Source organism: Gopherus flavomarginatus, chromosome 14, assembly GCF_025201925.1.
Source record: "Gopherus flavomarginatus isolate rGopFla2 chromosome 14, rGopFla2.mat.asm, whole genome shotgun sequence".
Classification (NCBI taxonomy): domain Eukaryota; kingdom Metazoa; phylum Chordata; order Testudines; family Testudinidae; genus Gopherus; species Gopherus flavomarginatus.
Window position 1 is genome coordinate 44,108,458 of NC_066630.1, and position 15,268 is coordinate 44,123,725.

General features: G+C 46.9%; 1 protein-coding gene across 1 annotated transcript in view; it reads right to left on the reverse strand.

Moving 5' to 3' along the window:
• Positions 1-14,159, reverse strand: part of CFDP1 (craniofacial development protein 1) — a 137,174-nt gene extending 123,015 nt beyond the window's left edge. The window contains exons 1-4 of the mRNA XM_050922442.1: positions 13,986-14,159; positions 10,866-10,974; positions 9,587-9,827; positions 6,973-7,091 (exon numbers count right to left, since the gene is read on the reverse strand). Coding sequence (XP_050778399.1) covers positions 6,973-7,091; positions 9,587-9,827; positions 10,866-10,974; positions 13,986-14,040 — 524 coding nt within the window. The 5' untranslated portion in view covers positions 14,041-14,159. The remainder of the gene's footprint in view (positions 1-6,972; positions 7,092-9,586; positions 9,828-10,865; positions 10,975-13,985) is intronic.
• Between the last annotated feature and the right edge of the window lie 1,109 nt (positions 14,160-15,268).

Genomic DNA, 15,268 nt, shown 5'->3' on the forward strand with positions numbered 1-15,268 from the left:
TTTGGGAGCTGATCTTGTTTGTGAAGACAGAGGCAAAAAAATCATTGAGTACATTAGCTTTTTCCACATCCTCTGTCACTAGGTTGCCTCCCACATTCAGTAAGGGGCCCACACTTTCCTTGACTTTCTTCTTGTTGCTAACATACCTGAAGAAACTCTTCTTGTTATTCTTAACATCTCTTGCTAGCTGCAACTCTAAGTGTGATTTGGCCTTCCTGATTTCACTCCTGCATGACTGAGCAATATTTTTATACTCCTCCCTGGTCATTTGTCCAATCTTCCACTTCTTGTAAGCTTCTTTTATTTCATTATTAAGCCAAGCTGGTCGCTTGCCATATTTACTATTCTTTCTACACATCAGGATGGTTTGTTCCTGCAACCTCAATAAGGATTCTTTAAAATACAGCCAGCTCTCCTGGACTCCTTTCCCCCTCATGTTATTTTCCCAGGGGATCCTGCCCATCAATTCCCTGAGGGAGTCAAAGTCTGCTTTTCTGAAGTCCAGGGTCCGTATTCTGCTGCTCTCCTTTCTTCCTTGTGTCAGGATCCTGAACCTGACCATCTCATGGTCACTGCCTCCCAGGTTTCCATCCACTTTTGCTTCCCCTGCTAACTCTTCTGTTTGTGAGCAGCAGGTCAAGAAGAGGTCTGCTCGGTTCCTCCAGCCCTTGGACCAAGAAATTGTCCCCTACACTTTCCAAAAACTTCCTGGATTGTCTGTGCACCGCTGTATTGCTCTCCTAGCATTGGGTTTAATGCTGCAGTTCTGCAGACACAACTCCCAGCCTCAGTCTCTAGCCTGCACATAAGGGGCCTGCAGCATCAGGCTCGATGTGTGGTTTTATCAGAACAGGCAAACCCTTAATGGTTCAGATCCTCACACCCACTATCCCCCAGGCTTTGCTTTCTCTACCTCATGTCATGGCCAAACCTGACCTCCTTCACTCTCCAAAAGAACCCTCGCCCATCTCTAGGACCTCAATCAAGAGTAAGTGCCCCAGAATGATCCTTGCTCAATTTCCTTAAGGTGGAAAGAGCTTCTCTGATGGAGCCATCTGCCAGGGAGGATGAAAGTCCCTCAGGGTAAGGGTGGGAAGAGAACTACAAGAGGCAATACAAATGGATTCTAATTGCATTAGAAACACTTCTACAAAGACAACAGCAAGCCCCTCCGCGAAGTTAGGAAGAGGAACCAACTGCAGAAAGCAAATTGCTTAAATCTGGCCCTTGTGTTTCAAACAGAGACCCAGACACTCATCACAAGGGCAGCCTTGGGCAGCACTGAGCACTTGGTCCCGCCTGTTCTGGGATTCCTCTGGATCCAGCAGGCACCACTCCTTGCTGAAGGTACAACTGCTGCTGTTTATAACCTTGCATGGAGCCACCTGGTGCATGGAATGAAGTGAGGTAGCTGCTCACTGCAATGACTGGGAACCTGCAGGAAATTCATTTGTTTTTTCTGTGAGGCTTGTCTTGTGTGGGTGCGCTTTCATGGGCAGCTGGATGTGGTTGTCCATGTTGTCCATGGGGGAGCTAAGGGGGCCAGTTGTTTCAATAGCCCACACACAAGCACTATTTAAAGCAAATGCATGACTGGCGACAGGACGAGGAGTGGTGGTGGTGGTGGGGAGCCTGGAGAAGTTAAGGACGCTGGATGGCTGAAACTCAAAGGTATAGAGCCACGAGTCTAGAAAGCTGGTCTCCAAAGCTCAGCCCAGTCAATCCAGATCGCGTCTCTAGTTGCATGGATATCACCTGTACTGATGGTACTTATACAGCCCCTATCACCATAGTCTGTGAGCACCTCACAATCTCTCAATACAGTTACCCTCCCATCCTTGTAAGGTAGGGAAGTGTCCTGCCCACTGGACAATGCTTCTTCTCTGTAATTAATGTCCTCTGAAATGAGCTCTCAGATTAGCTCCCCCATTTCTGATCGTTATCAGAACTGGCTTCTCTCTGGCCTCCTCCCAGCCGCCTGGACTCTAACCTGGCCCGTGACACATTGCAGCGATAGCATGGATTCATGGCCAGCTCCATTCACACTAGGTCAGCTTTACTGCGATTCTGGATGAGCACCCGCTCCCTTCCAGCTGGAGACTGGTTTCTGTACCCAGTGCCCAGCAGTAATCGACAGAAAGACCAGGAGCCACAGGAGCTGCGGCAGCCAAACAGAACACAAGCCTCTGATAGGGGCTTTTATCTGTAATTAGACTGGCACCAGAGAACTGCTGCTTATTAATGCAGCTGCATGCCTTGCATCATGAGGCAAGTCCATAAAGCAGAGTGCTTCAAAAGGGCTTCTATCCACCCAGGTGCTGCGAGATGATGCTGAACTTTCATTGAGAGGTAAACGGGCTTTGCAAATTGCTCCCACTGTCCACTATTTACAGCTCTCTGGGTGACAATCGCCCGCTGCTCCGTGCCTATTGCACACAAAAGGGACATGAACTGCTGACAATGAGCGGCAGAGACAGTGTCAGAACAGGAGAATAAGTGCCAAGGAGAAATTGAAATCAGCCATCGAAGAATGATCATGAATAATTCCAAGACTGAGATGCTTCAACTCTGAATAGTAATAGGTAAACTATTAATTTAGAAAACAGAGTAGGCCACAAACTTGGTCCTTTATTTGGCATTTTGAATATTCTGAACCTAAGAAGCTTCTCTAAACTAGCAAGGGTGAGCCAACAGCAGACTTAGTCTAATTAGATTAATCTAATCTAATATAGGAAAGGGTGGTTTCTCCTGGCCCTGGAATCATGGAATATCCTACATGACACAATGGGCTGGACATAGAGGAGCCTTTCCCACCCCATCCCCTAGGAAGCTTGGGATGGTTCTGTATTAAACACCTTGTGTTGCAGATTAGATGTGTTTTCTCTGTATCTATATATGAATAAAAAAAAATGGTTTCTAGGCAATAGAGGTTCAAGAAAAGACCATTGAGATCTGTACCTCAAAGCTATCCAGGCTTAAATCTTGATCTAAATTCTATAGTTTTCAAAAAAGGAACCATTCCTGAAATGCAACCTCAGCCCACTTAGAAAGCAGCATAACAGACACTTGCCAGTTATCTCCCTGGGAGAAAAATCCAGTGTTTGGTTTTCAGGCCCTTTCTATAAGCTACCATTGTGCACAAACAGCATAATATTCCTTTAAAGAAAAGAATACCCCCACTTCCCCAACCTAGCACTGTGCAGATGGGTGTTCACAGGGGTGGTTCTCAAGCCATGGTCCATGGAATCTTTACTGGCAGCCTGCAGTATGGGATGCTGTGAGATGCAAGGAGCTGGGCGATTGGGGTGTCAATTACTCTGATGTCAGAATGGCTGGAGCTTCAGGCTGGTTATTCATAAAAACAGGGAAAGGAGATTAGAAAGATGTTCCAAGGAGTTAAGAATTAGCTGCATGCCACTGGAACGTCACCACAAACTATGGTTGGCATTGCTCTGCTGGTCTATCTCGAGCCACCCCGAGCTTTGGGGACTTGCTGACACAAGGCTTGCTTTAAACAATATAAAATAAATTAACCTTGGTGGTTTGCAGGATTACACCAAATCCCCAGATTTGATTTATTCTAGAAAGAAGTGACAGTTTAACTAGTAACTGAACTCATTTCTCCGACAGACCCCTTAAAGATAAGTCCACTGCTAAAGAGTGGGAGGCTGCCAGAAAAGCAGCTCCTGCAGGAAAAAGATGCCTTACATGAATGTAGGGCATTCAGGATGTAATATTAAAAAGCTGTAAATGGAATGAGTGGATATTGATGTTTAAAGTCCTGAGCTTAGTATTTGAGCCCCTTGCTAAATTTTATTCCCCCAGGGCATGTCACTCTTTTTGACAGGCAGGAATAAAATAATCCCTCCCCAATTCCTCCTCCACAAAATTATCACCACCATGGTGAGGGAGGGCAGTGAGAATTCTCACATCCATTTTGCAAGATCTAGCTATTGTGATAATGGGCCCTCTCCATATGCCCAAGACAGATTTAGGGACAGATCTCATGCCTGGAGAAGCTCACAACACCCTTGTCCCTCTCACAGTGCTGTCCTGGCATTCAGCAAGAGGCTCTTTCCTGAGGACAAGAGAGAAAAATTAAGGCTAAGTTTGTCAAAGGAGAATAAATTCACCTAATTCTGCTAGGCTTCTTTGACAATCCCTGCTTTAAAGGCATTAATGCTTAAGCACTCTTCCACCCATGGAATACTGGTGTTCTTAAGAAAACCTACAAGGTACATTTGCCTATTAATCAAAGTCGTTCTTTAAACTATACTCTTATCATACTCACCTATATGCACAAGAGACTTGAATCAGCAATAGCAATTGCAGATCCACATCCCACAGATTTCAGAAAAATTCAGTAATAGTTTCTTGTTGAGTGCTCTTATACCTCTAATTAGACTGTATCCTGAATACAAGGCATTTGTGTGATGTGAAGGGAAGAAAGATTCCTTTGGTAACTGAGAGGGAACATGTCTCTGCAATGCTTCATTTGGCTGAGAAGCTGCTTTATCCAAGTAGCAGTGTGGGTTTTTAAACTGGCAACCTGCAGTGCCATTGTTTAGTCTCTTTTCATTTAAGAGCACAACTGCATCTGAACTTCTATTTCTCATACGTGTGGGTAAGAAATAAGAACATATGCAAAAGTTCAAATCTTAAGACAGTCCTGGAGAGAAGCAATGGAACCTAGCACTTAGAGTAGAGTACTGGGAGTCAGGGCACCTAGGTTCTCTCTGTGACTCTGCAACAGATGCTTTTGTGAAAGTCCCCTGCCCACCCTCCAGAAGGTATACAGTATCTCCATTTTATACATAGGGAAACTGAGGCACCGCAATTGGGAGGCTTACCTCATTACCGTATTAAAAGCACTTGGAGATTCTCCAACAGACTGTGCTATCTTCAGAGAATACAAGGTATCAATTATTTCAACAGTACTAATTCCACTGAGAAATAGGTCCAAGTTATGTGACTAGTTCACTGTCTTTCCATATCACTCAATCACCCATAATTAAAAGCAATGTCATTGGGAGCAGTTTATCTATGCTTCCCTCTTCTTTCTTGGATAAGATTGGGGTGTTATTGCTTGGGTTTGGCTCCCCCTGGTGGGGAATTCAATTCCATACATTTTAATTTTTCATGAGATCAGGGATCAGCATTTTGCCTTATTACGTAGAGTGACGACTCTATTCTGTTGCCAACATCATTATCTTTACCAGGCCATAATGCAGCCAGGCATTATGCAAGCTTCACCAACCCAGCACAGCCAATGCTCCTCAGTGCTAACTTCGGGCATTGCTAACATGCTTCTCACTGTGGCATTTAAAATAAGAGGCATCACCGTTGTCCCACTATGACCGAATGCCCTGCACTTCCTGACACATCATCCTGCAAGGTGGCTGAATTCCATGGGGTAGAGGCTGGCAAGCCATTTGCCAGCATCCCTCATTGAGGAAAGGCCTAAGCAAAGTAGCGAGTTTATCCTTGTGCTCCAAAGATGGCCAACGACTAAGCTCCACAGAAGGGTGTTCCATCACTGTCCACTGAGAAACCTGCCCCACTACCGTCATCATCATCATCACCACATTAATAATTTAAATAATGGCATAGACAGTACACTTATAAAGTTTACAGACGATACCCAGCTGGGAGGGGCTGCAGACAGGATTAAAATTCAAAATGACCTGGACAAACTGGAGAAATGGTCTGAAGTAAACAGGATGAAATTCAATACGGACAAATGCAAAGTACTCCACTTAGGAAGGAACAATCAGTTGCACACATACAAAATGAGAAGTGACTGCCTAGGAAGGAGTACTGTGGAAAGGGATCTGGGGGTTGTAGTGGATCACAAGCTAAATGTGTGTCAACAGTGTTACACTGTTCCAAAAAAAACCAAAACAACCCAAACATCCTTCTGGGATGTATTAGCAGAAGTGTTGTAAGCAAGACACGAGAAGTCATTCTTCCGCTCTGCTCTGCGCTGATTAGGCCTCAATTGGAGTATTGTGTTCAGTTCTGGGCACCACATTTCAGGAAAGATGTGGACAAACTGGAGAGAGTCCAGAGAAGAGCAAGAAAAAATGATTAAAGGTCTAGAAAACATGTCCTGTGAGGGAAGATTGAAAAGAATAGGCTTATTTAGTCTGGAGAAGAGAAGACTGAGGAGGGACAAGATAACAGTTTTCAAGTACATAAAAGGTTGATACAAGGAGGAAGGTGAAAAACTGTTCTTGTTAACCTCTGAGGACAGGACAAGAAGCAATGGGCTTAAATTGCAGCACCAGGCCAGTTTAGGTTGGACATTAGGAAAAACTTCCTAATTATCAGAGCAGTTAAGCACTGGAATGAACTGATGAGGGAGGTTGTGGAATCTCCATTATTGGAGGTTTTTTAAGTGCGGGTTAGACAATCAGGGACGGTCTAGATAATACTTAGTGCTGCCATGAGTGCAGGGGACTGGACTAGAAGATCTTTCGAGACCCCTTCCAGTTCTATGATTCTGTGAGCTTTGTCTTAAGCTCTCTCAACTAGCCTACTTGCTGATCCCAGCACTCTCGCAGGGAGTGAAAGGAGACACAGTCCAAGAGAGAGTCAGGACGTTGCTCATGGGAGGCTTTGAAGAGAACCAGCTCCTCCAAGCACACTCAGCGTCAAACAGCTCATTAGTCCAGCCCTAAGTCTGTCAGTTTTATAAGGGGGTTGGCTAACAGCAAGGTGCTACTATCTTTGTGTCTTGTCTTAAACAAGACTTCATGCGTCACCCAGAGCTACGGTGAACTGCAGTACAATTTGCATTACAAGAGTTGTCCATGCTCAGTCACGGAACTAGAACCGCACACTGAGAACAGAAGGAGCATCTGGCTCTGCTCTGGACCACCAACAGTTTAGCAGGAAGACAGATGTTCTAGACACTCATTTTCCAAAGGCAACATATAATAACCTGGACATACCAGCTAAAGGCAAACTCACCTGACCTCTTCACCTGCAAAATCAAACACTTTGGTGATTGTCACTTTTGCCACCTCTTTTGGCTTCTCTGGCTCTTTTACTTCTTCCTGGAGTTTGCTCGAACTCTTCTCCTCTGTAGTCTGAGAAACACAGCAATGACAAATCAAAGAACCTGAAACCTGCAGTGAGACCACCCAATTATGTCAAGTGGCCTATGGACCGCCCCATCAGTGCGAGGCACTGGATTGACAGCTCAGATCCTGGCTCTAGGGGTCACTATCCAAAGCAAGTCACCCACAATAATGGCAAAGGAGATTAGTGGCTCAGCTTGCAGATTTAAATTTGCCACTTGGATTCTAACCCTCATTGCAAGGCCAGGATTGGAACCTCAGACTCTTGCACACCCAGCAGAAAAGCCCGAGGAATCCAAGGGCTGCCCTTTAAGGGACCAAATGCAAAAACTAGCATCAGTATAAAGTTCAGAAATTAGGTAAGCATCTGGAAATTCCAAATTAAGCTTTCTACTACCAAATTACACTCACCTGTCCCATTACCTTTCAACAACTAAAAGCAATGCGTTTAAACAGGGAAAACAGAGAAAATACATCTATGCACAATGGTTACACTACTGCTGCAGTAGAGCTCTTGAGAATTTTCTGATGACTGATTTCTCATCTTATATTAACACTAGTGTTTGCATTTAATTGCCTTAGTTAATTTTATACTTTGTTTTAAGGAAAAGTCTTCAGATTTTTAGCTACCAGGTACGGGGTTAGCTTCTGGTCAGGCAGTGTCCCCAGTCAGAAACAACTGCTATTTATAATGGTGCACACAAATGACAACTGCAAACTTTTCAAACATGCCTGTAACACTTTTGTTTTCTATCCACTGTACAAGTGTCAGACATTTAAAAACAGACATGACTTTTAAGAAATCTAAAACCAAGATTTCGCAAACCTAGCTCAGGCTCTGCACTGAGAATTAACTGCATGTGGAACTTTCAAAGTCCAGCCATTTTTTCGCAATAAGCCTGCAAAAAAGTAGTTATCAGAATAGTGTATTTTTTTCACCAGCTTATTTTTAAAACTATCCTGAATGTAAGTGACTCAAATAGTCAACAGGCACCACTTCACCTTTGGGAAGAGATCAAGCATGAAGATTTCAACCCAACTGGAGATTTTTTTCCTAAAAGTTATGAGCAAATGAAAACCAAGGATTATACAACTGAAGCCATTTTGGAGCCTTCAGATGCAGCTATATTCTGAAGGGTGGCTTTGTATAAATGGCCTTGTGGGGATCTGTGTTTCATGTCGCTCAGTGACTACAGCGCATGTATGCTCAAGTTTACAAATGTTTTTTTCTAGCTGCCAGCCCTGTACACTCATATTGGGATCTGAGAGTCAATCTGGGTTCCTTCCTTTCACTCACCACTGCCTCTACTTAAGGTTTTGGGGGCAAACTGAGCCCTCACTGACTCCTGTTCAACCCTATTGTCTTCAAGGACATGGAAAAGTGACATCAGGAAAATAATGTATTTTAAGGGGGGTGGTTATTGCAATTTAGCAGCTGAAAGCTAGGGGGAGTTACCTCCATGTGACCTGCTACCAGTAAGTGCCAAACCATTTGGATTAGTCAAGTTCATTAGGTTAACAGTAGATCTAGTTAGTTTCTCATTCAGGTTCTTGTGCTGAAATGTTTACAACAAAGTATATCCTGACCAAAGAACCCAAAATCAATGGCTTTATGATGTCAGACTTCTGCTATGGAGAAAAGGACAGCTGGGTCAGAGACTCCACAGTCAAGCAGTTTATGTTAAAAAGCACCACTTCAGAGAAAGGCAGCAGAGAGCTGAGATCCCCTTTCATCCCAGAGTGACAATCCAAACCTGCAGCATCTTCAGGACAGCCTGGATTGCAGGAGGTCGCATTGGTATGTTTTATACCCCATGTTTCCCCTCCTCCTAATCGTCCTTTTAGGAAATGCACATGGAACCAAAGAGGAACAGTGCTGCTCTAGAGGCACTCATGCAAATTACACTTGCCATTTGCAGCTGCGTGCAGCCCATGGTAGGGGGAGTCAGCCTGCCCAACATTTAACAGGAACCTGACAAGCCATTGGCAGCTGGCAGCTCCAGTTCCCCTCCTTCCCATGCTGGACCAGACCTTCCCATCCCACCATCATACTGACGGATTTAGCCAGGACTTCACCACTCTTAGCCAGTGCAACAGGCTAGATGAAGCGTTCATGCCAAAGCCAGTGAGGAGATAGGCCTTGTACCTTGTAGGGACATCTGTGCCCAACTGTACGCTCAGAGAAAGGCAAAGAAAGCTGCTGCTTAGCACCAAAAGTAGCCAGGATAGATCAGCACCCTTTACTCTACGGTATCACTTCTTTCTAACTGGAATAAAAGACTCTGGCTTCAGCACTCCAGCTGGTGCCAAGAGCTCAACCCCATTTCTGACACCCTCGCCCTACAAGGCCACATTCAGGGTAGAGAGAATCCATTGTTTTGCTGTTCAAGACAACACTCAATACAAACTAGAACTATTCATCACCATCTGCAGATTTTAATCCTTTGGATTCTTTCCTTCACTCCATACAATAAAAACTGCCCCAGCCAGGGTTTCTCCATTACCTTGTTAGTCTGTGGACTGGTCAGCTGAGCAGCAGCCGGTGCTTTAGATTTCTGACCCACATCACTGAGGAAACTGGCCCACAGAGCATCCTCTTTCTTCTTTTTCTCCTCCTCCTCCGCTCTGCCTCCTTTCACCTGCCTTAGACTGTCGTCCTCCTCTTTCTCCCCACTGTCGCTTTGTTGATTCTTCGAGTCCTCTCTGTCCCCTAGCACTAACAAGGGGCCTCCTCTCTTCCTTTTCCTGGGAACAGATGACAACAGGAATGCTGAGATAGGGCAAAGCCCCACCAGTAGAAACATGAGCATGGGTGAAGTGACTTGACGATTCTGTATTTAAAGACTGCTGGATTCTAACCGTGAGGCTTCCATTTACCTTCAAGAGGAGACACTGAGCCAGAACCCCACACTGGTCTGAAAGTTGAAGAGCAAGATTCAGAGAATCTCTTTAAATGCTCTATTATATGGCAAAAGCCCATGCTACAAAGACTGGTGGAGATGGAGAACTTGGGTGAGGAAGAAAGCGTTCTAGAGCAGTGGCTCTCAATCCGGGCTATGTGTACCCCTGGGAGTACGCAGAGGTCTTCCAGCGAGTACATCAACTCATTCAGAGATTTGCCTAGTTTTACAGGTTACATAAAAAGCACTAGTGAAGTCAGTACTAACTAGAATTTCACACAGACAATGACTTATTTACACTGCTCTCTACATTATACACTAAAATGTAAGTACAATATTTATATTCCAACTGATTTATTTTATAATTATATGGCAAAAATTAGAAAGTCAGCAATTTTTCAGTAAAGTGTCCTGTGACACTTTTGTATTTTTACATCTGCTTTTGTAAGCAAGTAGTTTTTAAGGTGAAACTTCGGGTATGGAAGATAAATCAGCCTCCTGAAATGGGTACAGTAGTCTAGAAAGGTTGAGAGCCCTGGTCTAGGGGAAGAGCCTGAACCTGGAGGTCAGGAACTGGGCTCTATTCCTGGCTCTGACACTGACTTCCAGCATGGCCTAGGGCAAATCATCTAACCTCTGTCTCCACATCTGTCTGCAGAACAGAGATAATGCTCTTTGACAATCTTCCCTTATAAGTTTGGCACTTTTTGTACTGTCTTTGCAGGTAAGCTTTAATTGTAACCAAAGAGAAAAGTTTAAACTACACCGCATTTTCGTGACTGAAGTGAGGGAGAGAGATTGCGGCTGACCTCAGTGGCTTAGCAATGAAGCCACTGACAGACCCCTTATTATCCCATTAAGATGGAGTGGATTTGGCGTTTACCTGCACACAGTGGCTTTGGAACTTTTTTTGCCTTTTTCTTTGTATGGTTTCTCCTCATCCTCGTCTTCCTTGATCAACTCGCTCACGTCATCTTCGCTGTACTCTCCGCCTGGAACCACACAGCAGCAGGACCCACAATCACCAAAGAAACAAAGGAAAACAAAGACGCTTTTGCTCTTGCTACAGGAAAAAATGGTTTCAAACAACCCATTTGCCAAAATTAGAATCGTAACTATGCGGCATATCCAAGTCTTGCCAGTGGAACCTTCTCCTCTGCCTGCTCACAAAAAGCATGCTGGTGAAACAAGCTATAGGCATACTGTGTTCAAATGTTCCTTAGCAGTCAGGCTTCAGAGGGAAGTGCTCAATTCTATCATGCCACTTGTTTGTCTTATTCACCTGTTAGGACTCGTCTTTTAGATTCTGCCATTTACTATGTTTGCACAGCACCTAGCATAGTGGGGCCTCAGCCTGGTTGGCCTACGTGACAATCAATGTCCAGACACACCAAGGGGAGACCAGAAAGTTTAAATCTCAAATATAAGCCATTAAACCAACTGGTTGCATACTTCGTTGTCGTATTATATAAATACATCAAGTAAGATCTCTTATAAAAGCTTGTAATGTTCTAACTTAATAGTCATTATTAGATATGTAAACAGACCATGGTGATGAATTTATATATTTATGTATATAAAAAACTGGGCTCATAAGCTTCAGTTACAAATCCCAGCAGGGTGGCGTAGCAGGCAAGTGGGGAGGGGCACCTCCCAAACAAGTTATTTACATTAAACCATCTGCAAATACCCATTCATTATCCAGCCCAGGAAAAGACAAGGATGGACCATTTGAGTTAATGGAAAGACAGTGAGACATCCTCAGGTATCATGTCAAGAGGGAATTTCTCCGTGAATAACCATGAGTCAACCATAATCTAAGGACATAGCTACACTACAAAATTAAGTTGACCTAATTTACATCAGCATACAGCTGCTGCAGTAATTACATTGGTTTTGCGTGCCTACACTTTGCTCGTTGTGTTGGTGGTGCACGTCCCCACCAGGAGCGTGTATATCAATTGTACTGTCACAGTGTGGGGCATCGTGGGACGGCTTCTGAAAGCCAGTAACAGTCGATGTAAGCAACACGGTGTCTACACTGACATTGTGTCGACCTAACTACATCAACCTTGACTCTACGTTTCTTGTGGAGGAGTTAAGTCAGTGTAGCAGGGCAGTTATATCGGTGGGAGTAAAATTTTAGTGTAGACACTTCCAGAGTTAGGTCGATGTAAACTGCCTTTGTCGACCTAAATGTGTAGTGTAGACCAGACCCAGGATAATTAAAAAAGGACAAAGCCTTTTAAAAAGAGTCTTGGAGGGGAGGCTGATCAACTAGAAACTGAGGAACAGCTTCTCGAAGGAAAGCTACCCACGAACACGAGATCCCCACTACAGCTTAATGGGAGCACCAGAAAGCTGTTAAAAGACAACAGGTAACTTGTATTAGACACGGGATTTTATCCAATAGAAAAGTATAAAGCCTGAGGGTTGCATCTATATGTTTATTTTCTTTGTAACTTACGCATATCTGCTTTCCCTTACTAGTTCATATTGGAGTCTGTAGGTTTTCTATTTAACTTTTGGTTTAATTTTATCTCATGTAGGTTCTGGTGTGCAAACTGTGTGGAGCATGTACACCAAAATCAACTGATAACTGGAAGGCCGGTTTTACACCTTTGGAACTGATGAACCACAGGAGAATGGTCTGAGCAGCTGGCAATTAAGAACTCATGGAAGATGGATTTGGGGAGACTCCAGATGTTGGGATCACCCTATCAGAAGTAACTAGACTGGTGAGGCCCAAGGTGAGACCATATGCTTGTGGGCTGGCTCTATAACATCATGGATCTGAACCACAGCCACTCGGCACCAAGGCACTTCCAAGTTACAGGGCAAGGGGTGACAGACATCTTACCAGTGTGGTAAAACATCAGCCTATGAGGTGCTACCACAATATAAATGCTAATGCACAGAGACACTTGTTCACCTTGGAGTTGCAGGTGATGCTCTGCACGCTGTTTGCAGATCTTATTATGGATGTATATCCTCATTCTGCACAATCTGAGCTTTTGTTTTTTAAAAAAGCTAATTTTCTAGCCACTATGGTAGCCAAAGAAATCCTTCCACATGTGAACCAAGTCTAATGATGCAGTGATACCTGCCTGAGTCTGCAGACTGCCGCTACCGGTGCTCAGCGCTTCCTTGCAACTGCAGAATGAAACTGACTTATAGAAGCTATTCAGAACGTCTGGGCAACAGTGAAAACTGACTAGAAACAAGCCAATTTCACTCTGAAGCTACTCTGGAGAGTTATGACCAGCAGCAAAGAGAGGTGCTGAAGGCAGTAACTGGAGGAGGACTTAAAATCTGAGGCTGGTCAAGAACAGAGCCACAGACTCTGTAACCACCCTCTGCAGCAGCCAGGAGTCCAGCTGGCCCTCCCGGGCCACCAGCAAGTGCTCTGAGCCATGGTTTGAAAACGACTGCATGTGGCCAGCTGAGGCCCAGTGTACCCTAGAACAGGCTGGCCGGCTCATTGCAGGCACAGCTCAGACCACGCACATTTGTGGCAGGGCTCATGCAGCTCCTTGAACACAGTGAGCTAATCGCCTCCTTTGTCATGAGCTCTAGGATCTACCCACGGGGTGGTCTGGGTAAGAGCCAAGTTATTGTTATTACTCCAGCAAAAGCTGCCCTTCCCCCCCCCCCCACCCCCCTTCCCGGCACAGCCACCTCACCATCACAGCCTCCCAATGCCCCCCCCCTCCCCTGCCAGCGGAGCTCCCCACACCTCTCCCTCTGCCATCACAGCTCCCCATGCCCCTCCCCCACCAGCACAGCCCCCCCACGCCCCTCCCTCTGCCATCACAGCTCCCCATGCCCCTCCCCCACCAGCACAGCCCCCCACGCCCCTCCCTCTGCCAGCCCCAATGCCCCTCCCCCACCAGCACAGCCCCCCATGCCCCTCCCTCTGCCATCATAGCCCCAATGCCCCTCCCCCACCAGCACAGCCCCCGAACGCCGGGACGCTGTGCGCGGAGGTCCCCGTCCCCCCCACCTGAGGGCACATAGTCCTCGTCCTCGGCGGAGGAATACTCCTCCGAGTCCGACATGCTGCCGGCGGCCGCCGCCTGTTCCAAGCCAGCCGCTCAGGCCGCCAGCCGGTACCAGAGAGACGTAGCACAGCGGCCTAGAGCGCCCTCCGCGACTCGCGCCTGAGCTATAAACTCAAAGGGGGGAGGTACCATAGAGCCACGCATTGGGAGGCTTAGAGCGCCCTATTGCGCTAGGAGGCACCATAGAGCTATGCGCTGAGAGGCTAGAGCGTCCCCTGTGATCTCTGCGCGAGCCAGGGAAGAACTAACCGGCGCTCACCTCACTGAGGGGAACCGGAAGGGAACGGACGGGAACATCCGGCGCTACCTGGCTACGGAAGTGGCTTTCCCGCTGTGCGGCGCTCTCTGTCCGAAGGACGCACCAGGCTGCTGCTGGGACCAATACGTCCCAGCGTGCCTTGCGCTCCCCCCGCTGTGGGGCTGTGGTTCAGCCGTACCCGCCGTGGCCTTGCGGCGAGCCGGCTGCCTGGGTTCTGTGCGCAGCTCGCTGCGCCTCTCCACTCCTGGGCTGGGGGCCTGAGGCTGGATTAGCCGGTGTCTGTGCAGTTGCTGCTCGGCACGAGCTGCGCCATTCGGACAGTCTGTTTCCAAGCCACAGAGAGGCCTGTGGCACCTTACAGACTAACCTGCATTGGAGCAGGAGCGTCTGTGGGTGAATACGAAATACTGAATACCTCATCAGCTGACAGAGTTCCATTCCAAGCTGTGGTTGTAAATGCTCGGCGGCTAATAACACACACAGGGCCCCCGCGCCAACCAGCGTGCTGCTCCCCTCTGTTCCTTTATTGCCTTAAAAATAGATGGCCCGTTAATTACCTCCCTGCCCCCCTCCCCGTGCAGCACTTCGGCTCAGGCGTCAGAGCGAAGTCACCGCAAGGGGTGGCCAGGCCTTGGGCTGACAGGCGCGGTGACCAGCGGAGGGAGGCGCCGGTCAAAGCAGGAGGAGCCGTGCGGGGGCCAGCTCTGCGGATGGGCCCGGCAGTCTGAGGCCGCACGTGGACGATTGGTTCTGTAGCGCCCGCTGCGGTCCCAGGGCCGCCCCCTCCCTCCCGGCCAAGGGGACCCAGCACTCCCCGAGCACGGAGTAGCTTCTGACGCGCAGAGCTGGGCGGCTCGAGCCGCTCACGGGTGCGCAGCGCCCTCGTCCCGCAGGGGGCGCACTTGCGCTTGCAAGAGGGGCAGGGCGGGAGGCAGGTCCGAGCGGCGTCCCGCACGCTGCGCACAG